Below are 27,972 nucleotides of genomic sequence, written 5' to 3' on the forward strand. Positions count from 1 at the left end.
TGGAGCCTATCTCAGCATGCATTGGACGAGAGGCGGGAATACACCCTGGACAGGCCGCCAATCTATCGCAGCAGTACTATTATATTGCATGTAATCATTATTAAAAAAAATTTTTTCCCTTTTCCTCTCAATTTGGAATGGCCAATTTACCAGTGGGGGTCGCTAGCGTGCAGTGAAACAATGTCACCCAGAGCCGTCTGGCAGAGCGTTCAGCATGAACCTCGCACCGACCAACGGGGCTGCCGGCCGTGATCGGCACTGGCATGGCCCAGATTCCAGACCCAGGGACATTGGGATATCCCTTAGAAAAGTTTTAAATCAGTCATCAAAAAATATATCTTGTGATATTTTGATTTAGGGTAAGTTAATATTTATTTCAATTCTTTTTTTTTTGTAAAAAAAAAGACTTCGGTTATGTTTTAACCCAGCACTAAGACAGCTTATTCTACTTATTAGTTGAATCAGGTGTTGTAGTGTTGGGCACTTTTCAGATACGACTTCCGCCGTCCTGGTCTGCGCCATCTCGAATCGGCAGTGGGGTTTGTGCATGAATACAGTTACAGTTGCAGATATTTGGACATTCCAAATTAGGGTGGGACTTGGACATGTTCAGCCCTGTGTTGGGTGCCAAATTTGTAAAATTATTCAGTCACTGGATCAGATTTGTAGTGTTGATTAGCCGGCGGTCAGTGGTTTGTCTCAATTCTAACCTGATTTCTCCGTGACAAATTTGAGAAGATTAGAAAATAAATGTACCATTTCTAATTTTGGAATAGAACTGGGGAACTGAACGGGTAAAAAGGGGAAGAAGTTAATGAATAGATTTTGTTGTGTTACAACATACAACTACCACAGAACAAGCATAGCAGAGGATTGGAAGTTCAGTACAGTGTCAGAGCTCCTTTTATAGAGAGCTTTAGGAATGAACATCTGCATGCTGGTGTTCATATGGCTGCAAGTGCTCAATGGAATTTTCTACCATTTGGTTCTTGTTGGCGCTGTAATAGCATCATAGAGATCTAGCCATCATTCTCTTCCAATTAGAAGACATGCTCTTTCAGATTTGACCATGAATTATGTTCGTAGCTCATAATATTTCGGCTCATTTTTGGCTCAAAACCCTACCGGTCGAGGGGTAGTGAAAAACAAACGCTGAAAACAGGCAGCTTTGCATGTGATTGGTGGGACAGTGGCATTAAGCAGGAGAGTGGACCAATTAGAAAAAAAGGTTCAGGTCTTGAATTAACTAGAGCGCAATCAACTACTTGATAGAGTTTTACACGGTCTAAAAGACAAAATGACTGACATCACAAATGTGTATTAGGACCGGGATCAGTTTCTACAGTGAAGCCAGTTAGCATACAACCCAATCATGCAAGGGGGGTGTGAGGCGTCACTCAGTTGGGCGAGAAGGTGAGAGACCTGGAGAAGACCTGGACCTGGGGGAGTGGGGGGTACGGACGATCACAGTGGAATGCCTTTCGGTCGCGCGACGCCCCGGGCCCATGGGATCACTCCCGGCCCGACCCGAAAAGCTGGAGGAAGAAGGAGAAGATGTAGATGATGTCCAGGTAGATGCTGAGCGTGGCGAAGATGTACTCTTCGGGGCTCAGGGCATATCGCTTGTTCCCCAGCAGAAGCTGGGTATCAAACGCCAGGAACTGTGGGAAATGGGAAAAAAGGAAAGGTAAATGGACTGCATTTATATAGCGCTTTTATCCAAAGCGCTTTACAATTGATGCCTCGCATTCAACAGAACAATTAGGGGTTAGGTGTCTTGCTCAGGGATGCTTCGACACCCCCAGGGCGGGGGATCGAACCGGCAACCCTCCGACTGCCAGACAACCGCTCTTACCTTCTGAGCTATGTCGCCGAAAGGGAGTGAGCCTTCCAGGAAAACCTGGATTGTAAACTTACATAACAACGGGACCCATCTCAGGGTCTGACTCTTACCATAGTGAACAGTGTCGCTCCTAGAGCAGCGTAGATGCCATGTAACCAGGGGACCTGCAACACAGGACAGGATTTATCCGAGTCAAGCGATGCTCGGACAAATAAGGGAGTGGTAATAGACTTGCGGGGTCAAGGGATTAGAACAATCTTTCTCTGTGCCAGAAATAGACCTGACCATTACCTCATCCTCGACTTTATAAATACCCACACTACAAGCAGTACGAGAGGTGGCATGACCTGTTTTTTTAAAAGCTGATTTATTTTAGTTTGTGTATGTTTACAGGAGACCTGGGGGGTGGGGTTTGGGATTACTCACGTATCCGAAAGGGACGACAATGGCCAAGACGATCCCACAGATGAACATGACCATGCATAAGGTCATGAGCAGGCCCTGGCAGGAAGTGAAGTCAACCTGGATATAGACAAGAGACAGACACTAAACGGTTGCTCCCTCTTTATATAAAAAGGAAAATAACTTCATTTTATATTGGCATAACTGCCAATACAATGCTCATTACATACCACTTATTGTTCCATAAACAGGAAGTGGAAATGTGTAGCCTGCTTCATGAATGAGCTGAAGAGCCCTATGCTACAGCACGTTGTGCCCTTTCTCACCTTGGTCTGGAAACTGAAGACAGTGACAGACAGACAGACCATGGCGGTGATCCCGAGACACAGCACCACGGACTTGGTGTTGTAGAAACTGTACATGAGAAACAAGAGAGTGATTAACAGGCAGGCGTAATGTTCAAAAATCATCAGCTCAACCTTACGGAATTGACACACACTAAAAAATATTTTACAATAAAACATACTCTATTGACACTTCAGAATATATGGCTAAATACATAAATTATTGCTACTTTCTGAAAATACAACTTCATATATATATACAAATATACATATAAACAGTACAGTGAAATATATTTATCAGTAAGTTTTTTTTTAAATCCCTAAACCTTCCACGTTTTGCAGTATACAGCATTTCCAGAAGGATACACATCCACACTCATGCAATCACAGTGTTTGCAGATTAGAGCAGGGCTGCCAAACTCACTGCTACAGTTTGGCAGCCTTTTGCAGCTGTGATTAAACTACTACTGCTAGCCAGGTTAAGGGCTGCATTAGAGGCAGTCATGAGACTCAGGTGGTTAAGTGTCTGGCTGGCAGGGTAAGCATGCAGACAGTGCTGCCTTTCAGGAAATACCTTAGCCTGGATGTGTTTCTTGGAATACTTAAATACCCCCACATTATACAACTGTCTGGACTATGTGTGAATAATTTTGCTGAAGTGCTTTGGATGTTTATTGTAGTGAAGAATGGAGTGCAGAATTGGCTAAATAAATCAATTTCCCCACCCAAAAACCTACATTTAAAAGAAAAAGCTGACATAAGTGAGCCAATATGTGTGAAAATCACCATGAAACCTTGAAATTAACATTGATAATTTAATTGCTCATATCAATAAAGAACAGAAATGCTTTTAAGAGAAATGAAGGGTAGGGGGTGTGGCTGCTGCAGAGCAAGGCTGTGTCAGGCGTGCTGTGATAGGCTGAGACTGGCAGGGTCGGTGAGGTCACGGCGCAGTAGCACATGTCAGCTGGGTTACCTGGACACAAAAGCCATCATGCAGGCCATGCTGACAGTCTGAGGAAGCATGCAAACAAACAAAGCACAGGGGAGAGACACAGACGACGGTGAGAATCAGGGGCGTGCAGAGAATGCGAGAGAGAGAGAGAGAGCGAGAGAGTGAGAGAGAGAGAGAGAGAGAGAGAGAGAGAGAGTGGTGCCTCTACCTGGCCAGCATCCCTGTCATATAGGTGAGAGACAGAGTCTAGAACACAAGAGGTTGCAGTTAGCATGGCACAGCCGCAAGCTCACAGATTCAAACTGACCGCATTGCGCTTTGCCCTTCGGCTAAACCCAACCGCCGACTCAGGAGGGCGTGGCCTGCCGCACACTCCTGCCGAAACGCCAGCCGCCCCCTCTTTTCACTTGGACACCCACCGCCGTTACTGCAGTCGGACATTTATTTGAGAGGCTCAGGGTCTCAATGACACAGCTAAAGCAGCATCCCAGCTGGGAATTTAACGCACCACATCACAGGCTAGCTTCCTGACTCACCATGCCACACTGCCACCTGGTGGCCAATCTCATAATGCACTGCTGCAGTACAGCAGAAAAATTACACAGATTTTTAGCACCATTGTTTGAAGGTTTAGGCTCAGCACTTAGCATATTGTTTGAACCTGGGCCTGCACAGAGACAGCAGGGTCCAGGAGGAGACGGCCAGGGTATGCAAATAAATGCTTCAAGAAATAACTTTTTGTTAAAGTGCGAGTTTCACTGGCAGGAACCACGGCAACCTAAAAAACATGAAAATTCCACTGACATCATTGGAGATGTACATTGTTGCTGACCACCCTTTTTTCTGTTTCTCTTTATTCAGACAGGTAGAAAGCAGATAGGGTATCAGACGGAAAAGGGGTCCCAGGTCAGAAGGTGCCACAGCTGGGGATCAAACCCCCGCCCACGTGGGGGCGAAGGGGAAGGGGGGGGGGGGGGATTTGCATATGGCTTGACTGTCTCTTGCCCTACAGACTGTGCTTCATGCCTCCCCCCACTCAATCTCTGTGATTCCTAAACTGTTTTTTGGTGCTTCATTGTTCCATCCCCCAAACCTCGTAGAAAGGTTTTAACAATGACTCGAATCATCAGTGAGGTCTAATCCTGTTTCATAATGCCCCGAGTCCTTAAAGTCACAATAGGTCTGCATCTCACTGAGGACCGTGGGGGGGGGGGGGGGACACAAAAGTGTTTGTCTAGACTCTCCCAGCCCCGTGAATTCTGCCCGCACAAAATGACTGTTTCCAGTTCTTGGATACTCACAAAGACGGCCAGCAGAATCAAGTTCCAGGGAAACTGCCTCCTGCAATGGAAGTACAGAGGAGTGAGACTGTCATTGTTCTGTTCTCTTATTTCCCTTTCACTGACTTGATAATGTAGGAATTTCTTAACAAAAATGATGGTGCTGAAAATAAAGATAACAAACGATGGAGTCAGGAGCTCCTTTATATAATTTAATAATACGACCAGTCGGGAGGAGGTACAAGTACAGTCTTCAGAAATATAAAGTCCATTAAAGCCGCAAGCGGCGTTGGAAGGGGTCCAAGCATTGGCAGCATCGCGCACCCTATGGAGCGATTTTAAAATGGCTTTGTCCTCATGATCATACGCCTTCACCCAACATATCTACTGAATGTCACGATGATCGTATGAAATATTGATGACTCATGGCCAATTTTGAGCTAAGAGACGCTGTCGGATGACTTAGTTACGTCGCCATGGATGTGTCCTGGCCGCTTCCCGTCAAGGCCTTTACTATGTCGTAACACTTAGATGGCATGTCGTAACACTTAGATGGTCCGGTGTGCATGCACAGCTGCAGTGTTTCTGCGCCGCAACTAAAAAAGGCGTCACACTAGTGTTGTCACGATACCGAAATTTTGACTTTGATACTGATACCAGGTTTAGTATTACGATACTCAATACTGAAATGATACTTGAAACTTAAACGGTGCTAATTCGATACTCGGTACCTAACAATACTGAAATTACCTTAATAGATCAGAAACGTAATGTCCACAAGGGTTGACCTCATTTTCTAATTCATGGTTTATTAACAACCTGGTTGATTAACAACCTGTAAGTTGAAGTCTCTTCAACATATTAATATGCATAGGCCTATAGTGTTACAACACTGAACAATAGAAAAACATGTTAAATATATTTCAAAAATTAAACAGTTGTAAAGTAAACAATCTTTAAAACAGGTCTTTCACCTTTAAATAGATTTAAAAACAACATATTTTAATAACAATAAAGCATCTATCTATAATAAAATATTTCCAAATTGGAACACCTATTGCTACTGAAATGAACTGAGTCAAAGCTTGCGCTGTATCAGGGAAGTGAATGCACAAGCGCAGGTCACCTCACTTGGCAACCTTAGTTGCTACTGCCATCTAGCGAAGATTCTGACAAACTACACTTTTCATCCTCTAAATCAGTAATGCGGGAGACACATTTCCCTGGCTTTTACATTTGACGCAGAACTACCGAAGATCGGGAAATTCAAATACGAAACCGGTTTTTTTTTTTTTTTTAAGTACCGAGAAAGAGCTGAAGTTTTGGTATACCGTGCAACACTACCTCAGACACATATTCCAATCCATTGCTCAGCTTAGCAGAGAATGCCCATTTCAGAGCGCCACAGAGACAGAAAGAATAATAACACATGAATGCACATTTCAAATAATCAATACGACATTGATAAAAAACGGAAGAAATACTGAATATCAACTCGCGAATTGCGTGCTGCTCGCAAAGAAGCCTACCGTTTAATTTATTTATTTAGACATTGGCAGATGAGAAGTTTTAGTAACGCTGACCTATAAAACGCTATTCCAAAAGCAGAATCAGACATGTTATACATCGTTAGAAAGCTTATAATCTCACCTACTGAATAAATGAACTGTCAATCAAGCCAAATTGGACTAAGAAGAACGACAACGCCGTACGCAACAGGTGTGGTATTACGCACAGCTATTTTTGAAAAAATCCGACATTTCACAAACGGATTATCCAAGACAATATATGGCCACTCATTCGTAAAAGGGACATCTCTACGCGTAAAACCAATGGTAAGATTGTATATTTATTCAATGTGTAGTCCCAGATATTGACTGTAGAATGACGTGGTAATTTAAAAAAAAAAAAGTTAGTGTCGCTTATTTCGTCATTCAGTTAGCAGCGTTTTCACTGCTGTATTGGCATATTTTAGGGCTAATGTCGGGTTCATCTTGTTGCTACGGAATATTGCATTACATTACAGGCATTTGGCAGACGCTCTTATCCAGAGCGATGTACAACAAAATGTATAACCATAACCAGGAACAAGTGTGTCGAAAACCCTAGAGGGCAGTAGCCTACCGTTCTAAGTGCAGGGAACAATCGCATTGTTCAACTTAAACCCTGTAGGTTACACTGATTAACACTAACACAGACAAGAACAGCAACAACGCAGTCCATGCAGAAATACAAGCAATAGTTAAGACGAGTTAAGTCACCTACGAAACAACTACATAGTTACAACCCTAAGCTTACAGTCAATTTAGAGATTAAATTGAGAATACGATTTCTCTCAGCATAATGACGGATTTAAAGACTAAACGAACTCACCCGATATTGTCTTCAAACGGACCGTATTATTTATCTAGACATTGGCAGACTACAGCATAAATTTCGTCTTTTGTTTATATTTAATATTAGTAATTGCAGCGAGAAACTGCAGCTCTAGGTCGTTATGTTATGGTAGCAACGAAACGAAGCGGACTATATATATGTATTAGGCTACCGTTATTATTTAATTATACCAGCGTGTTTTCGCGCGTTTGCACAGAAACTCAGAACCCATAAATAAAATGGTTTAGCTGTTTCTCAGCATAATGACGGATTTAAAGAGTAAACGAACTCACCTGTTATTGTCTTCAAATGGATCCATGTCAAAGAAAAGTAATGATTCATCCTCTCAAAGCTTTACCGTAGCGTATTATTTATGTAGACATTGGCAGAGTACAGTATAAATTGCGTCTTTTGTGAATATTCAATGTTAGAAATTGCAGCGAGAAACTGCAGCTGTAGACACGAGATAGTCTGTTATGTTATGGTAGCAACGGAACGAAGCGGATTATGTATGTATTACCGTCATTGTTTTATTATACCAGCGTGTTTTCGCGCGTTTGCACAGAAACTCTAAAACTACCAATAAAATGGTTTAGCTTTTTCTCACCATAATGACAGATTTAAAGACTTAACGAACTCACCCGATACTGTCTTCAAATGGATCCATGCCAAAGAAAAGTAATTATTCGTCCTCTCAGAAAGGTTTTACTGAAAAACTTTGGGTAGCCTATCCTAGCATGCACGCTAGGTGGCACGTGTCAGACCGTGCTTTCACTGCTAAAAACTAGAGCCTACGGTCGGATTACTTGCGTCGCCATGGTTGTCTCTTGCCGTAAAGAAGTTTACTCGATGTCGTAATCGTTTGGATTTGGAGCTCCGGCTTTTCCGCACCCCACCTAATGAAAAAGTCCAAATGGTGTGCAAACCATATGGCGGACATAGGTGCTCCCAATAGGAAAGTTGTAGAGCACATTCAGATGCATCAGTCGATGAAGTTTTGTGTTGATCTGACTTACGGTGTGGGAGTTATGACCTTTTAAAGTATGATCCTTTGTTATAGCGCCACCATCTGGCCGACATAGGTGATTTTTAGTGCCTGAGTAGTGGGGGGCCATAGAAACCCACCTACCAAATTTGGTTGGTCTACAACTTATGGTTGCTGAGCCTCAGACATTTTAGCGGAGAAAACTGCCACGCCCCAACTAAAAAGTCAAAATGGCGGGCAAACAATATGGCGGACACAGGTGGGTCCCAATGGCAAAGGTATAGAGCACGTTCAGATGCATATGTTGATGAAGTTTTGTGTTGATCGGACTTATGGTGTGGGAGTTATGGCCTTTTACGCAAAACCCTTTGTTATAGCGCCACCATCTGGCCGACGTACGTGATTTTTAGTGCCTGAGTAGTGGGGGCACATAGAAACCCACCTGCCAAATTTGGTCGCTCCAGGACTTATGGTTGCTGAGCCTCAGACACTTTTACCGGAGAAAAATAATAAGAATAATAATAATAATAATTAAAGCCGCAAGCGGCGTTGGAAGGGGTCCAAGCATTGGCAGCATCGCGCCCCCTATGGAGCGATTTTAAAATGGCTTTGTCCTCATGATCATACGCCTTCACCCAACATATTTACTGAATATCATGATGATCGTATGAAATATTGATGACTCATGGCCAATTTTGTGCTAAGAGACACTGTCGGATGACTTAGTTACGTCCCCATGGATGTGTCCTGGCCGCTTCCCGTAAAGGCTTTTACTATGTCGTAACACTTAGATGGCATGTCGTAACACTTAGATGGTCCGGCGTGTATGCACAGCTGCAGTGTTTCTGCGCCGCAACTAAAAAAGGCGTCACTAGTGTTGTCACGATACCAAAATTTGGACTTTGATACCGATACCAGGTGTAGTATCACGATAATTGATACTGAAACGATACTGATTCAATACTCGGTACCTAACGATACTGAAAATACCTTAATAGATCAGAAACATAATGTCCACAAGGGATGACCTCATTTTCGAATTCACGGTTTATTAAAAACCCTGTTTATTAACAACCTTTAAGTTGAAGCCTGTTCAACATATCAATAAGCATAGGACTATAGTGTTACAGCACTAAACCATAGAAAACTATATTAAATATATTTCAAAAATCAAACAATTGTAAAGTGAATTATCTGTAAACAGGTCTTTCACTTTAAAATATATCTAAAAACAGCACATTTCAATAACAATACAGCATCTTCCTATAATAAAATATTTACAAATAAGAACAGGTATTGCTACTGAAGTGAACTGAGTCTAAGCTTGCGCTGAATCAACCACGAAAAATGCACAAGCACAGGTCACCTCACTTGCCACCCTTAGTTGCTACTGCCATCTAGCGAAGATTCTGACAAATCATAACTTTTCATCCTCTCAATCGGTAATGCGGGAGACACATGTCCCTGGCTTTTACATTTGACGCAAAACTACCGAACGTCGGAAAATTCTAATACCGAACCGTTTCTTTTTTTTTTTTTTTTTTTTTTTTAAGTACCGAAAAAGTGCTGAAGTGTCGGTGTACTGTGCAACACTATGTCAGACACATATACCAATCCATTGCTCAGCTTAGCAGAGAATGCACATTTCAGAGCGCCTCAGAGACAGATAGGATAATAATACATATTTCATATAGCCTAATAAATACGACATTAAAAAAAACGAAACGAAAAATCAACTGGACATTCCTGCTAGCATGCGTGCTGCGCGAAGAATCCCTTATTATTTATTTAGACATTGACAGACTACAGCATTTGCGTCTTTTGTTTATATTCAATAGTAATTGCAGCGAGAAACTGCAGCTGTAGACACAAGAAAGTTTGTTATATTATGGTAACAACGGAATGAGGCGGACTACATATATAGGCTATATTTACCGTCATTGTTTTATTATACCAGCGTGTTTTCGCACGTTTGCAGAGAAACTCAATTACTATCAATAGAAATGGTTTAGCTATTTCTCAGCATAGCCTAATGACGGATGGAGATGGGACGAAAATAATTTTCAACCGTCCACCACATTTTAGCAACGTTCCAACACTCTCGTCATCACTGTTCCATGGGTCACAAAAACTATTACACTAACGCTTACATTGCAGTGTGAAAAATCCACATTATATAATACCACTAACCTATTTAAAGACACCCAATTTCAAAAAGAACGTATATAACGAAAAGAACGTATATAACCGAAATATTTTGAGCAGTAATACTTACATAGCAACATGACATTTTATCTGTGTTTAGTAGCCTAGTATAGAGACAGAAAATCAATGACAAAGTCCTATCCGCTTCTGTTTTGCGTCAGAAAACGATTTCAGGTAGGTCTTTCAGTAAAGAAATTGCTTAGCTAAGCCCTGAAGTCCTCAATAATAATAGTACTCTACAAGAAATTATGAAAATCGTTGACAACGTTTAGTTAGGTGAATCGTCTTTTATGCTACGCCACAGTGAATGCGATAAGAAAATATTCCGTTGCGCTGAACTAGAAAACGCTATTCCAAATGAAAAATCATGCATGTTATACATCGTTAGAAAGCTTATACTCTCACCTACTGAATAAATGAACTGTCATTCAAGCCAGATTGTACGAAAAACGGCGACAACGCCGTAAGCAACAGGAATCACAAACGGATTGTCCAAGACAATATATGACCACTCAGTCGCAAAAGGGACATCTCTACGCGTAAAACCAATGGTAAGATTGTATATTTATTCAATGTTTAGTCCCAGATATTGAATGTAAAATGACATGGCATAATTTTGAAAAAAAAAACTTTGTCTCGTTTATGTCGTTATTCAGTGAGCAGCGTTTTCACTGCTGTATTGGCATATTTTAGGGCTAACGTGGGGTTTATCTTGTTGCTACGGAACATTAAATTACATTACAGGCATTTGGCAGACGCTCTTATCCAGAGCGACGTACAACAAAATGTATAACCATAACCAGGGACAAGTATATCGAAAACCCTAGAGGGCAGCAGCCTACCGTTTTAAGTGCAGGGAACAACCGTATGGTTCAACTTGGACCCTGTAGGTTAAACTGATTAACACTAACACAAACAAGAACAGCAACAACGCAGTCTATGCAATAGTTAAGACGAGTTAAGTCCCCTACGAAACAACTACCTAGTTACAACCCTAAGCTTACAGTCAATTTAGAGATTAAATTGAGAATACGATTTCTCTCAGCATAATGACGGATCTAAAGACTAAAGGAAGTCACCCGATATTGTCTTCAAATGGACCGTATTATTTATTTAGACATTGGCAGACTACAGCATTAATTGCGTCTTTTGTTTTTATTCAATATTAGTGATTGCAGCGAGAAACTGCAGCTGTAGGTCGTTATGTTATGGTAGCAACGGAACGAAGCGGACTATATATGTATTAGGCTACCGTCATTGTTTCATTATACCAGCGTGTTTTCGCGCGTTTGCACAGAAACTCAGAACCTAAAAATTTTTTTTAAATATTATAAAAAATTAAACGAACTCACGGTCACTGTCTTCCAATGCTTCCCGACGGTCAGACCGTCCCCTCACTGATAAAAACAAGACCCTACGGCAATAGTTAAGACGAGTTAAGTCACCTACGAAACAACTACCTAGTTACAACCCTAAACTTACAGTCGATTTAGAGATTAAATTGAGGATACGATTTACAGCATAAATTGCGTCTTTTGTTTATATTCAATATTAGTAAATGCAGCGAGAAACTGCAGCTGTAGGTCATTATGTTATGATAGCAACGGAACGAAGCGGACAATATATGTATTAGGCTACCGTCATTGTTTCATTAGACCAGCGTGTTTTCGCGCGTTTTGACAGAAACTCACAACCAATAAATAAAATGGTTTAGCTGTTTCTCAGCATAATGACAGATTCAAAGACTAAACGAACTCACCCGATACTGTCTTCAAATGGATCCATGCCAAATAAAAGTAATTATTCATCCTCTCAGAAAGCTTTTACTAAGAAACTTTGGGTAGCCTATCCTAGCATGCACGCTAGGTGGCAGTGTCAGACCGTGCTTTCACTGATAAAAACTAGCGTCGCCATGGTTGTCGCTTGCCGTAAAGAAGTTTACTCGATGTCGTAACCGTTTAGATTTGGAGCTCCAGCTTTTCCGCACCCCACCTAATGAAAAAGGCCAAATGGTGTGCAAACCATATGGCGGACATAGGTGCTCCCAATAGGAAAGTTGTAGAGCACATTCAGATGCATCAGTCGATGAAGTTTTGTGTTGATCTGACTTACGGTGTGGGAGTTATGACCTTTTAAATTATAATCCTTTGTTATAGCGCCACCATCTGGCCGACATGGGTGATTTTTAGTGCCTGAGTAGTGGGGGGCCACAGGAACGCACCTACCAAATTTGGTTGGTCTACAACTTATGGTTGCTGAGCCTCAGACATTTTAGCAGAGAAAACTGCCACGCCCCAACTAAAAAGTCAAAATGGCGGGCAAACAATATGGCGGACACAGGTGGTCCCAATGGCAAAGGTATAGAGCACGTTCAGATGCATATGTTGAGGAAGTTGTGTGTTCATCTAACTTATGGTGTGGGTGTTATGGGCTTTTACGCGTTACCCTTTGTTATAGCGCCACCATCTGGCTGACGTACGTGGTTTTTAGTGCCTGAGTAGTGGGGGCCCATAGGAACCCACCTGCCAAATTTGGTTGCTCCAGGACTTATGGGTGCTGAGCCTCAGACACTTTTACCGGAGAAAAATAATAATAATAAGAATAATTAAAGCCGCAAGCGGCGTTGGAAGGGGTCCAAGCATTGGCAGCATCGCGCCCCCTATGGAGCGATTTTAAAATGGCTTTGTCCTCATGATCATATGCCTTCACCCAGCATATCTACTGAATGTCACGATGATCGTATGAAATATTGATGACTTATGGCCAATTTTGAGCTAAGAGACGCTGTCGGATGACTTAGTTACGTCGCCATGGATGTGTCCTGGCCGCTTCCCGTCAAGGCCTTTACTATGTCGTAACACTTAGATGGCATGTCGTAACACTTGGATGGTCCGGTGTGCATGCACAGCTGCAGTGTTTCTGCGCCGCAACTAAAAAAGGCGTCACAGTAGTGTTGTCACGATACCGAAATTGTGACTTTGATACTGATACCAGGTTTAGTATTACGATACTCAATACTGAAATGATACTTGAAACGTAAACGGTGCTAATTCGATACTCGGTACCTAACGATACTGAAATTACCTTAATAGATCAGAAACATAATGTCCACAAGGGTTGACCTCATTTTCTAATTCATGGTTTATTTACAACCTGGTTCATTAACAACCTGTAAGTTGAAGTCTCTTCAACATATTAATATGCATAGGCCTATAGTGTTACAACACTGAACAATAGAAAAATATGTTAAATATATTTCAAAAATTAAACAGTTGTAAAGTAAATAATCTTTAAAACAGGTCTTTCACCTTTAAATAGATTTAAAAACAGCATATTTTAATAACAATGAAGCATCTATCTATAATAAAATATTTCCAAATTGGAACACCTATTGCTACTGAAGTGAACTGAGTCAAAGCTTGCGCTGTATCAGGGAAGTGAATGCACAAGCGCAGGTCACCTCACTTGGCAACCTTAGTTGCTACTGCCATCTAGCGAAGATTCTGACAAACTACACTTTTCATCCTCTAAATCAGTAATGCGGGAGACACATTTCCCTGGCTTTTACATTTGACACAGAACTACCGAACATCGGGAAATTCAAATACGAAACCGTTTTTTTTTTCTGTTTTTTTTTTTTTTTTTTAAGTACCCAGAAAGTGCTGAAGTTTTGGCATACCGTGCAACACTACGTCAGACACATATTCCAATCCATTGCTCAGTTTAGCAGAGAATGCACATTTCAGAGCGCCACAGAGACAGATAGAATAATGACACTAAATGCACATTTCAAATAATAAAGACGACATTGAGAAAAAACTAAAAAAAGGACTTAATATCAACTCGCGACCCGCGTGCTGACCGCAGAGCAGCCTACCGGTTTATTTATGTAGACATTGGCAGATCAGAAAATTTTCGGTTAAGCTGACCTATAAAACGCTATTCCAAAAGCCAAATCAGACATGTTATACATCGTTAGAAAGCTTATACTCTCACCTACTGAATAAATGAATTGTCAATCAAGCCAAATTGGACTAAGAAGAACGACAACGCCGTAAGCAACAGGTGTGGTATTAGGCACAGCTATTTTTGAAAATATCCGACCTTTCACAAACGGATTATCCAAGACAATATATAACCACTCATTCGCAAAAGGGACATCTCTACGCGTAAAACCGATGGTAAGATTGTATATTTATTAAATGTTTAGTCCCAGATATTGACTGTAGAATGACATGGTATAATTTTTGTTTTTAATTGTCTCGTTTATTTCGTTATTCAGTGAGCAGCCTTTTCACTGCTGTATTGGCATATTTTAGGGCTAATGTCGGGTTTATCTTGATGCTACGGAATATTGCATTACATTACATTACATTACAGGCATTTGGCAGACGCTCTTATCCAGAGCGACGTACAACAAAATGTATAACCATAACCAGGAATTAGTGTGCCGAAAACCCTAGAGAGAAATACCGTTCCAAGTGCAGGAAACATCCGCATAGTTCAACTTGGACCCAGTTGGTTAAACTGATTAACGCTAACACAAACAAGAACAGCAACAACGCAATCTATGAGAACATTCAAGCAATAGTTCAGACGAGTTAAGACTAAGTCACCTACGGAACAACTACCTAGTTACAACCCTAAGCTTACAGTCAATTTAGAAATTAAATTGAGAATAAAATTTCTCAGGACAATGACGGATTTAAAGACTAAACGAACTCACCCGATGTTGTCTTCAAATGGACCGTATTATTTTAGACATTGGCAGACTACAGCGTAAAATGCGTCTTTTGTTTATATTCAATATTAGTAATTGCAGCGAGAAACTGCAGCTGTAGGTCGTTATGTTATGGTAGCAACGGAACGAAGCGGGCCATATATGTATTAGGCTACCGTCATTGTTTCATTATACCAGCGTGTTTTCGCGCGTGTGCACAGAAACTCAGAACCTATCAATACAATGGTTTAGCTATTTCTCACCATAATGACAGATTTAAAGACTGAACGAACTCATCCGATATTGTCTTCAAATGGATCCATGCCAAAGAAAAGTAATGATTCATCCTCTCAAAGCTTTACCGTAGCGTATTATTTATTTAGACATTGGCAAAGTACAGCATAAATTGCGTCTTTTGTGAATATTCAATGTTTGAAATTGCAGCGAGAACTGCAGCTGTAGACATAAGATAGTCTGTTATGTTATGGTAGCAACGGAACGAAGCGGACTATATATGTATTACCGTCATTGTTTTATTATACCAGCGTGTTTTCGCGCGTGTGCACAGAAACTCAGAACCTATCAATAAAATGGTTTAACTGTTTCTCAGCATAATGACAGATTCAAAGACTAAACGAACTCACCCGATACTGTCTTCAAATGGATCCATGCCAAAGAAAAGTAATTATTCATCCTCTCAGAAAGCTTTTACTGAAAAACTTTTGGTCGCCTATCCTAGCATGCACGCTAGGTGGCAGTGTCAGACCGTGCTTTCACTGATAAAAACTAGCGTCGCCATGGTTGTCGCTTGCCGTAAAGAAGTTTACTCGATGTCGTAATCGTTTGGATTTGGAGCTCCAGCTTTTCCGCACCCCACCTAATGAAAAAGTCCAAATGGTGTGCAAACCATATGGCGGACATAGGTGCTCCCAATAGGAAAGTTGTAGAGCACATTCAGATGCATCAGTCGATGAAGTTTTGTGTTGATCTGACTTACGGTGTGGGAGTTATGACCTTTTAAAGTATGATCCTTTGTTATAGCGCCACCATCTGGCCGACATAGGTGATTTTTAGTGCCTGAGTAGTGGGGGGCCACAGGAACGCACCTACCAAATTTGGTTGGTCTACAACTTATGGTTGCTGAGCCTCAGACATTTTAGCGGAGAAAACTGCCACGCCCCAACTAAAAAGTCAAAATGGCGGGCAAACAATATGGCGGACACAGGTGGTCCCAATGGCAAAGGTATAGAGCACGTTCACATGCATATGTTGATGAAGTTTTGTGTTGATCGGACTTATGGTGTGGGAGTTATGGCCTTTTACGCGTAACCCTTTGTTATAGCGCCACCATCTGGCCGACGTACGTGGATTTTTAGTGCCTGAGTAGTGGGGGCCCATAGGAACCCACCTGCCAAATTTGGTCGCTCCAGGACTTATGGTTGCTGAGCCTCAGACACTTTTACCGGAGAAAAATAATAATAATAATAATAATTAAAGCCGCAAGCGGCGTTGGGAGGGGTCCAAGCATTGGCACCATCGCGCCCCCTATGGAGCGATTTTAAAATGGCTTTGTCCTCATGATCATATGCCTTCACCCAACATATCTACTGAATATCACGATGATCGTATAAAATATTGATGACTTGCGGCCAATTTTGAGCTAAGAGACGCTGTCGGATGACTTAGTTACGTCGCCATGGATGTGTCCGGGCCGCTTCCCGTCAAGGCCTTTACTATGTCGTAACACTTAGATGGCATGTCGTAACACTTAGATGGTCCGGCGTGTATGCACAGCTGCAGCGTTTCTGCGCCACAACTAAAAAAGGCGTCACACTAGTGTTGTCACGATACCAAAATTTTGACTTTGATAGTGATACCAGGTTTAGTATTACGATACTCAATACTGAAATGATATTTGAAACTTAAACGATGCTAATTAGATACTCGGTACCTAACGATACTGAAATTACCTTAATAGATCAGAAACATAATGTCCACAAGGGTTGACCTCATTTTCGAATTCATGGTTCATGAACAACCTGGTTCATTAATAACCTTTAAGTTGAAGCCTCTTCAACATATTAATATGCATAGGCCTATAGTGTTACAACACTGAACAATAGAAAAATGTTAAAAATATTTCAAAAATTAAACAGTTGTAAAGTAAATAATTTTTAAAACAGGTCTTTCACCTTTAAATAGATTGAAAAACAGCATATTTTAATAACAATACAGCATCTATCTATAATAAAATATTTCCAAATTGGAACACCTATTGCTACTGAAGTGAACTGAGTCAAAGCTTGCGCTGTATCAGGGAAGTGAATGCACAAGCGCAGGTCACCTCACTTGGCAACCTTAGTTGCTACTGCCATCTAGCGAAGATTCTGACAAACTACACTTTTCATCCTCTAAATCAGTAATGCGGGAGACACATTTCCCTGGCTTTTACATTTGACACAGAACTACCGAACATCGGGAAATTCAAATACGAAACCGTTTTTTTTTTCTGTTTTTTTTTTTTTTTTTTTAAGTACCCAGAAAGTGCTGAAGTTTTGGCATACCGTGCAACACTACGTCAGACACATATTCCAATCCATTGCTCAGTTTAGCAGAGAATGCACATTTCAGAGCGCCACAGAGACAGATAGAATAATGACACTAAATGCACATTTCAAATAATAAAGACGACATTGAGAAAAAACTAAAAAAAGGACTTAATATCAACTCGCGACCCGCGTGCTGACCGCAGAGCAGCCTACCGGTTTATTTATGTAGACATTGGCAGATCAGAAAATTTTCGGTTAAGCTGACCTATAAAACGCTATTCCAAAAGTCAAATCAGACATGTTATACATCGTTAGAAAGCTTATACTCTCACCTACTGAATAAATGAATTGTCAATCAAGCCAAATTGGACTAAGAAGAACGACAACGCCGTAAGCAACAGGTGTGGTATTATGCACAGCTATTTTTGAAAATATCCGACATTTCACAAACGGATTATCCAAGACAATATATAACCACTCATTCGCAAAAGGGACATCTCTACGCGTAAAACCGATGGTAAGATTGTATATTTATTAAATGTTTAGTCCCAGATATTGACTGTAGAATGACATGGTATAATTTTTGTTTTTAATTGTCTCGTTTATTTCGTTATTCAGTGAGCAGCCTTTTCACTGCTGTATTGGCATATTTTAGGGCTAATGTCGGGTTTATCTTGTTGCTACGGAATATTGCATTACATTACATTACATTACAGGCATTTGGCAGACGCTCTTATCCAGAGCGACGTACAACAAAATGTATAACCATAACCAGGAATTAGTGTGCCGAAAACCCTAGAGAGAAATACCGTTCCAAGTGCAGGAAACATCCGCATAGTTCAACTTGGACCCAGTTGGTTAAACTGATTAACGCTAACACAAACAAGAACAGCAACAACGCAGTCTATGAGAACATTCAAGCAATAGTTAAGACGAGTTAAGACTAAGTCACCTACGGAACAACTACCTAGTTACAACCCTAAGCTTACAGTCAATTTAGAAATTAAATTGAGAATACGATTTCTCAGCACAATGACGGATTTAAAGACTAAACGAACTCACCCGATGTTGTCTTCAAATGGACCGTATTATTTTAGACATTGGCAGACTACAGCGTAAAATGCGTCTTTTGTTTATATTCAATATTAGTAATTGCAGCGAGAAACTGCAGCTGTAGGTCGTTATGTTATGGTAGCAACGGAACGAAGCGGACCATATATGTATTAGGCTACCGTCATTGTTTCATTATACCAGCGTGTTTTCGCGCGTTTGCACAGAAACTCGGAACCTATCAATGAAATGGTTTAGCTATTTCTCAGCATAATGACAGATTTAAAGACTTAACGAACTCACCCGATACTGTCTTCAAATGGATCCATGCCAAAGAAAAGTAATTATTCATCCTCTCAAAGCTTTACCGGAGCGTATTATTTATTTAGACATTGGCAAAGTACAGCATAAATTGCGTCTTTTGTGAATATTCAATGTTTGAAATTGTAGCGAGAAACTGCAGCTGTAGACACAAGATAGTCTGTTATGTTATGGTAGCAACGGAACGAAGCGGACTATATATGTATTAGGCTACCGTCATTGTTTCATTATACCAGCGTGTTTTCGCGCGTGTGCACAGAAACTCAGAACCTATCAATACAATGGTTTAGCTATTTCTCACCATAATGACAGATTCAAAGACTAAACGAACTCACCCGATACTGTTTTCAAATGGATCCATGCCAAAGAAAAGTAATTATTCATCCTCTCAGAAAGCTTTTACTGAAAAACTTTTGGTCGCCTATCCTAGCATGCACGCTAGGTGGCAGTGTCAGACCGTGCTTTCACTGATAAAAACTAGCGTCGCCATGGTTGTCGCTTGCCGTAAAGAAGTTTACTCGATGTCGTAATCGTTTGGATTTGGAGCTCCAGCTTTTCCGAACCCCACCTAATGAAAAAGTCCAAATGGTGTGCAAACCATATGGTGGACATAGGTGCTCCCAATAGGAAAGTTGTAGAGCACATTCAGATGCATCAGTCGATGAAGTTTTGTGTTGATCTGACTTACGGTGTGGGAGTTATGACCTTTTAAACTATGATCCTTTGTTATAGCGCCACCATCTGGCCGACATAGGTGATTTTTAGTGCCTGGGTAGTGGGGTGCCATAGGAACCCACCTACCAAATTTGGTTGGTCTACAACTTATGGTTGCTGAGCCTCAGACTTTTTTGCGGAGAAAACTGCCACGCCCCAACTAAAAAGTCAAAATGGCGGGCAAACAATATGGTGGACACAGGTAGTCCCAATGGCAAAGGAATAGAGCACGTTCACATGCATATGTTGATGAAGTTTTGTGTTGATCGGACTTATGGTGTGGGAGTTATGGCCTTTTACGCAAAACCCTTTGTTATAGCGCCACCATCTGGCCGACGTATGTGATTTTTAGTGCCTGAGTAGTGGGGGTACATAGAAACCCACCTGCCAAATTTGGTTGCTCCAGGACTTATGGTTGCTGAGCCTCAGACACTTTTAGCGGAGAAAAATAATAAGAATAATAATAATCCTAACAGATACAATAGGGTTCCACCAGCTTCGCTGCTTGGACCCCTAATAATAATAAGAATAATCCTAACAGATACAATAGGGTTCCACCAGCTTCGCTGCTTGGACCCCTAATAATCCTAACAGATACAATAGGGTTCCACCAGCTTCGCTGCTTGGACCCCTAATAATCCTAACAAATACAATAGGGTTCCACCAGCTTCGCTGCTTGGACCCCTAAATATATGAGTTTGTATAGTTTTCACAGACAAAGAACTGTCGTTCCAGGCTATGAGATTAATTTAATCACCATAAGCAAAGATTCCATTTAGCCAATCATCAGTTAGGATCAGGGAGTCCATACCAAGGCTGACCATGCAGGCCTAAAGGTCCTCTAATCCCCTAAAGCACTTGATATATACCACAGCTGGAGTCTATCTCCTCTAGCTTACATTGCAACAGGAACATGGCATGGGGTGAAACAGCATACACTTAGATATACAGCCTTTAAAAGGACACTTTCAGAAGTACGTGTATCAAGTTACCATAAGATCTATATGATGTTTTACATAATTGCTTATATAATTGCTCATATAACATTTTCTGAAAGTCAACTTTTTAATCATAACCCATCAACAATTAACAATAAGCAAATGTGGTGTTGGAGCCGCGGACGCTAGGCTAATCTGTGATAATCATCTGAACGGCCTTGATGCTTAACATTGAGGAGGCCGGGTGACACTCACCTTGGTCCCGCGCAGCAAGACAGCGTCAGGTAGGTGACGAAAAACACGGCGCTGTCGAAGAGCAAGACAATTAGGATCAATCTCAGTGCTAACTCAGTTTAATCTCAGTTTAATCACAGTGCTAACTCAGTTTAATCTCAGTTTAATCTTACCCATCTGTTGGGCCTGGGTGCCAGATACGTTCCCGGAAGCCCTAACTACATAACCGGATTAATTATTGGGCTTAATGAAAGCAGGTGACCGTGTGCTAGAGGAGCATTCAGGCACAGACTCCTCATAATCAATCAAACTGAGTAAATAAGCTTGTAATGGATGGAAGGAAAACTAGAGATGGCTTCAGCCATCTGGGACCGGGTTTCGTCTATCAGTGTGATACAGTACAGTCACATCTACGGATCAGTGTGATACTATACAGTCATATCTATGGGAGCAGTGAAACGTCCACTCACTAGGAAGCCCAGTACCAGGCAGGGTTAGCCTGGATGTAGAACCTCACTGGGTCACTGGAGGAGAGAGAGAGATAAGAGTGTTACTGTATGTACCACAGGCACGGGCAGGTTATGTGCGGGAGGGGTGCAGGGAAGAGCTCAAAGCGCTCACCAGAATGTGAAGATCGCCACAATGGCCATCGTGACGAACAGCTGGATCATCAGGATGGCATAAACCTGCAGGGAGGGGCAGGCATGTGAGTGGAGCCCTGAAACAAATGCTGCACACACACTCACACGCATGCACACACTCACTCACTCACATACACACACGCTCACTCACTCACACTCACGCACACACTCACTCACTCACACACTCACTCTCACACACACACATGCATGCACGCACATACGCATGCACACACTCACTCACTCACATACACACACGCTCACTCACTCACACTCACGCACACACTCACTCACTCACACACTCACACACACACACACACACATGCACGCACGCACATACGCATGCACACACTCACTCACTCACACACACACACGCTCACTCACTCACACGCATGCACACACTCACTCACTCACATACACACACGCTCACTCACTCACACTCACGCACACACTCACTCACTCACACACTCACACACACACACACACATGCATGCACGCACATACGCATGCACACACTCACTCACTCACATACACACACGCTCACTCACTCACACTCACGCACACACTCACTCACTCACACACTCACACACACACACGCACGCACGCACATACGCATGCACACACTCACTCACTCACATACGCATACACTCACTCACTCACACACTCACTCTCACACACACATAGACCACGTGCACGCACATACGCATGCACACACTCACTCACTCACATACACACACGCTCACTCACTCACACGCATGCACACACTCACTCACTCACACACTCACTCTCACACACACACACATAGACCGCGTGCACGCATACACTCACTCACTCACACACTCACTCTCACACACACACACACACAGACTGCGTGCACGCACATACGCATGCACACACTCACTCACTCACATACACACACGCTCACTCACTCACACTCACTCTCACACACACACACATAGACCGCGTGCACGCATGTACACATACACTCACTCACTCACTCACACACACACACACACACACACACATGCGCGCACAAGAACACACGTATGCATACACTCACTCTCACACACACACACACACATAGACCGCGTGCACGCATGTACGCATACACTCACTCACTCACTCACTCACACACACACACACACACATACGCGCGCACAAGAACACACGTATGCATACACTCACTCACACACACTCACATGCAAACGCACATATATGCAGCTTTACCTTGCGGATGAAGATCCTTCTGATGTTCTTGTCATCCCAGCTGAATTCTGTCAGCATCTCCCCGTCAAGGTAACTCCCACTGTAAGTGGGGCTTGATCCTAGAGAGAGAGAGAAAGAGATAAATAAATAGCAGTGATAGGCAAGGCCCCACATCGGTATATCTATCCTGTAGATCAGAGGTGCCCACACTTTTTTGACTTGCAATCTACTTTTCCAATGGCCAGCACAACATGATCTACCGACCACTATACTGGCGATACTGGTTCATATAGGGTTGACTGTGCCATATAAAATGCATTGGCAAAGTTACTATCATGTAAAAATATACAAGCCAAATTGTGCAGAAACCTGTATTGGCATAAATGTGTCATTTTGGAAAGTGGAAGAGGCACCTGATTGAATAAGTGAACTGGTGGAGCGAGTCCACGTTAAGGGGTGTGCGTGCACCAGTCTAGTTACCTGCTATCGCCTCTTGGTAGCTGGGCGGAGCAGCTGGCACAGCACCTCCCCCTTGCTCCCCATTGGCTGTCTTGTTTGTCACGGAGAGCTGAAAACAGATTAAACAATCAGAGCTTCTCTCACCTAGATAATGACATCAAATTATAAAGACTGCACTGTTCTCTGTGCCAATAGGGCATGTCTACTAGGAGGCACTTTACTGATAATGCATTTGCATGTATTAAACTCCACAGTTTAATACATGCATAACAAGTGCATAATTAGTGTTCCCACGATGTAAAGATACAATGATTTCCCAATATTATCCGAATGCTCTAAAGTACTTTCTATACTGTGATACCAGTTTGAAATGTCAGTTCTGTTTGTCTCCACCTAGTGGTGGTGCAATAAAAGACAGGAAGTGCTAATTAAGTTCTTATAACCCCAATAGACATCAAAATTAGACACTGGTGTCTAATTATAATAATTTTGAACAGAGTGATGAGTAAAGGGGGATAACCTTTCACTTCAAAAAGGAATGAAAAAAGAAAGTGCTCTAACCCTCTCTTTGAGTTCACTTGCTAGTAAGATAATTATTCATTAATAGTCTTTGAGTCTGCCAAGCAGCAAATATTCACAGAAGAATAAGTTATGGTGGAAACGCTGATGGTGAGCTGAATAGAGGTGAGCTTGTTTTTAAATGCTACCATGTCGAACAGAGCTTTCAACCACACTGTTTCTTCTGTGGACCACGCCAGAGAATTCTGGAGCATCTCACCAACATTCACACATTATCGTAATCCTACATTATAAAAGACTGTATTATACTTACTGTATTATACTTAAACTCACACTTGGTAAACTGTTACATAATACTGTATTAAACTCGCTTGACACAGACTGTGTTAAGCCACATTTATACTCAGTCCTGTCCAAGGGAGAAGGCCCGGTGTGCCCCCTTGATTGGATAAAAACATTCATATTTGCATTTTTTTTTATGTTGCTGTGATTAATAGTTTCATTCATTTTGGTAAAAATAAATTCTGTACGATAACTTACGATTATTTTCTGTAAAACAGTTTTTCTAGGCTGGTGTGCCCTTTTCTCACTTGCCCCATCCATGAATACCGTTTAATACTTTTTTAAAACTCAGACTTTGTTCAGACTGGAGTAGAATGAGTAGAATAGTCCAGACTGTATTTTATTACACTGCACAGATATTACACATAGACACAAGTGTACAGTAATGTGAAAAAGTATTTGCCCCCTTTCTGATTTCCTCCATTATTGTATTTTTGTAATTATTTCATTTATTTAATGAAATAATTATCATACATCCATTTCACCTATGCAAAAAAGTAATTGCCTCCTTAGTAACTCAATCAACCAATTAACCAAATCTTACTGATAATTAGATTCCGCTAATTGAACACAGCTAGGCTTCATTGCAGCCAGCCCTGTTGAATCTAAACCTTGCTCATACTGAACCTTACCATCAGAGTGAAGTAGTCACCACAAAGTTTCTAAAAGCACACAATGTCTCAATCAAAAAAATTCCAGAAGAGGTGAGAAAAAAAGTTGTTTAAATATATCAGTCTGGAAGGGGTTCACAAAGCCATTTCTAAGGTTCTGGGTCTCCACTGAACCACACTGAGAGCCATTTTCCCAAAATTTCTCCAAGGGTGTAATGACAACTCATCCAGGAAGACACAAAAGATCCCAGAAGAACATCCAAAGAACCGCAGGCCTCTCTAGCCTCAGCTAAGGTCAGTGTTCATGACTCCACAATAAGAAAGTGACTGGGCAAAAACGGGATTCACGGGAGAGTAGCAAGGTGGAAACCACTGCTAACCAAGAGAAACATCAGTGCTCGTCTCACATTTGCAAAAAAGCACCTGGATAATCCCCAAGGCTTTTGGGATAATGTCTTATGGACAGATGAGTCATAAGTGGGACATTTTGGATGGCATGGGTCCCATTATGTCTGGCGTAAAGCAAATGCAGCATTTCACAGAACATCATGCCAACAGTCAAACATGGTGGTGGCAGTGTGATGGTGTGAGGATGCTTTGCTGCTTTGGGATCTGGACAATTGGCCACTATTGAAGGAACCATGAGTTCTGCCCTGAAACAGAAAATTCTTAAGGAGAATGTCTGAGCATCTGTCTGTGAGCCGAAGAGTGGTTGGGTTATTCAGCAAGACAATGATCCAAAACACAAAAGAAAGCCCACATCTGAATGGCTGAAAAGAAGTGAAATTAAAGTATTGGAGTGGCCCAGTCAATGTCCTGACTGGAAGCCAATAGAGACGCAGTGCCAGGACCTGAAAGAAGCAGTTCATACTCAAAAACCTACCAACTTGTCTGAATTAAATCAGTTCTGGAAAGAAGAGAGGGCTGAAATTCCTCCATAGCAGTTTGAAATACTGGTATCAAATTATAAAAAGCATTTGGTTGCAGTTATTGTCGCTAAAGGTGGTGCAACCAGTTATTAAGTTTAAGGGGGCAATTACTTTTTCACATGGGTGATATGGGTGTTTGATAACTTTCTTCATTAAATAAAGTAGATAATTTTTTGCCTTATTTTTAAATAAAAAGATAGACCTGGCACGGGATACATAATTATGATTACATCAAGGGTTCCATCATTTTTGGAAGTAATCCATCAGCATATCACACTAGGGTTTTTCAATATATAAAAAACATATTTTTGTTCTTATTTTTCTAGACTCGGGAGATCATGAATTTTCCTATGAATATGATAGTCTTGTCAGATGAAAACCTCCTTCAAATGTCTTGCCACTACCTCCAGCCTCAAGTAAGACAGCCAAACTGGAACGAATGTCCACACAAGTATGCTGTGCAAATACAAAGTAAAAGAGGAATACATACCCAAAGAAAAATACTTTTAAGCATTATAGGCTTACTTACTGTTACTCAACAAAATATGTAGGCCTATTTGGAATTTCTCGAGTTTTGGAACTTAAAATCAGTTTCTTCTTTTATTATTTTTATCGCTGACTTTTTCATATGAACAGTTTGAAAGTCACAGAATTCAGCAACAGAAGCCTAAATTAGTGCGACCTTCAGGCTGGGCTATTCAAATGAGTGATAGCCTATATTGACAAAATATGTATGGATGGTGGAACAAGACACTGCGCCAGACCGCAACATCGCTCCCCAATTACCTGCAATACCAACACTAGTTCTGAAATAATATACTAACAGAATAAAACACATTCTAATGCACACGAGACGTGCCTGTAGGCCTATATCAGGTAATTTAGGCTGTGTTATCTTGATCAGGCCATCACAAATGAAAACCGTGCTGTTTTAAATGAATCAAAGGCCATAAAAGCTGTGGCGCATTTTTCAACTGCCGCTTGTTCAGCGGAATCGCACACGCATTTCTGTTCCTCTAGGCACAGAAAATGGAGAAAGATAGTCAGACTATCACGCAGCAGATTATCGAAGTTACAGAGTGAGTATACTAACTAAAAAAAATACCATCCCCTTTTACAATAAATAATCCAAAATAATCCATAATCACGATGGTTATCGCAACGCGCATATTAGTAATATGGTTGTAACCTTAGAATCACTTTGGAACATTATGCAGAATAAATTATATAATAAATTATAATTTACCTTCCCTTGGGTCATGACTGTCTCTTAAATTCCTGACGACGTCCGAATGGTTTAACTTCTATTCTCGAAAAATATGCTTCTCTGCTTTGTTTTTTTCTTGCCCCTTATTTATTATTGCCACTTAATTGTTACGTATTTTAAGAAAACGCACCTATAGCCATTATGGTGCCATCTGTTATTCGACGGAGATGCGAAAAAATTGTATGACAGGTGCTGAGGCTAAACTGACGCTTTATAGGCTACCGCAGCACTAGGCTAATCCTGGATCACAATGGAAACTCCCCCACCCTCACTCTAGAAAGTACATTCTAGCAAAATCCAGGTGAATCTGCAACACTGAGAGCATCTTGGGTTATACCATTCTAGCCAAAAAAAGGGGTGGCATTTTGTGCACGTGATTGAGATCAGTGACGCAACCGTTTATCTTGCTGCAGCGAGGGATTATTGGCCAGCAACACGAAAAAAGAAAGTCAATGGATTTGGGGAGCGGAGAAGCGCGGTGCTGATGTCACATACACATATTGTATAACAGGCTTGATCACATAACTAAAAACTGTATTAACAAAATTCATCCAATGACCAACAGTGTTTAACACCCTTATTCAAAACATACACAGTAAAAAGGAACACATTCATTACAAGCGTTTGGCACAATATGAAATTGTTCATATTTGTATTATTACTATTCAAACTGAAAACAGGAATCAACATTCATTTATTTACCTACTTCACATGAAATAATGACGTTAGTACTCCATGCTAAATCAGGCTGTTTCAGGTTGGTGATAGTGTTGTTAATGCACTGGCCTGTATTTTGAATGATTACAGTCAACAGTCTGAGTCACCCTGATTGTCCTTTTAGGATGTGTTCCATAGCAATTCGTGTTTTTAATCTTAAAGGAACAAAGTGGATTTTGGCTTATGCACAAAATCTCAGATTTTTTAAAAAGCTTTCTGGGTTGGCTGTGCTCGTTCAATCATCATTCTTTTTGGATATATGACACCATGTAAAGCAGACCTTTACTCTTTTTTCAAATTTTCCACAAGCTCATTGACTTTAACAGCACGTTATTAACAAATAAATCAATGTCACAATGTGGTTTAGT

At 41.3% G+C, this 27,972-nt stretch overlaps 1 protein-coding gene across 1 annotated transcript; it reads right to left on the reverse strand.

Moving 5' to 3' along the window:
* Window positions 1-144: 144 nt before the first annotated feature.
* On the reverse strand, window positions 145-27,171 carry faim2b (Fas apoptotic inhibitory molecule 2b). Its single transcript, XM_035389636.1, has 12 exons — window positions 26,867-27,171; window positions 23,241-23,328; window positions 22,782-22,879; window positions 21,538-21,602; window positions 21,387-21,440; window positions 20,938-20,988; window positions 4,846-4,885; window positions 3,753-3,790; window positions 2,572-2,659; window positions 2,270-2,365; window positions 1,954-2,007; window positions 145-1,661 (listed from the first exon to the last, which is right to left on the reverse strand). The coding sequence occupies exons 1-12, from the start codon at window positions 26,879-26,881 to the stop codon at window positions 1,512-1,514; spliced, it is 837 nt and encodes a 278-aa protein (XP_035245527.1). The 5' UTR covers window positions 26,882-27,171; the 3' UTR covers window positions 145-1,511.
* Window positions 27,172-27,972: the final 801 nt, after the last annotated feature.

The sequence above is a fragment of the Anguilla anguilla genome, chromosome 13, assembly GCF_013347855.1.
Source record: "Anguilla anguilla isolate fAngAng1 chromosome 13, fAngAng1.pri, whole genome shotgun sequence".
NCBI classification, from domain to species: Eukaryota; Metazoa; Chordata; class Actinopteri; order Anguilliformes; family Anguillidae; genus Anguilla; species Anguilla anguilla.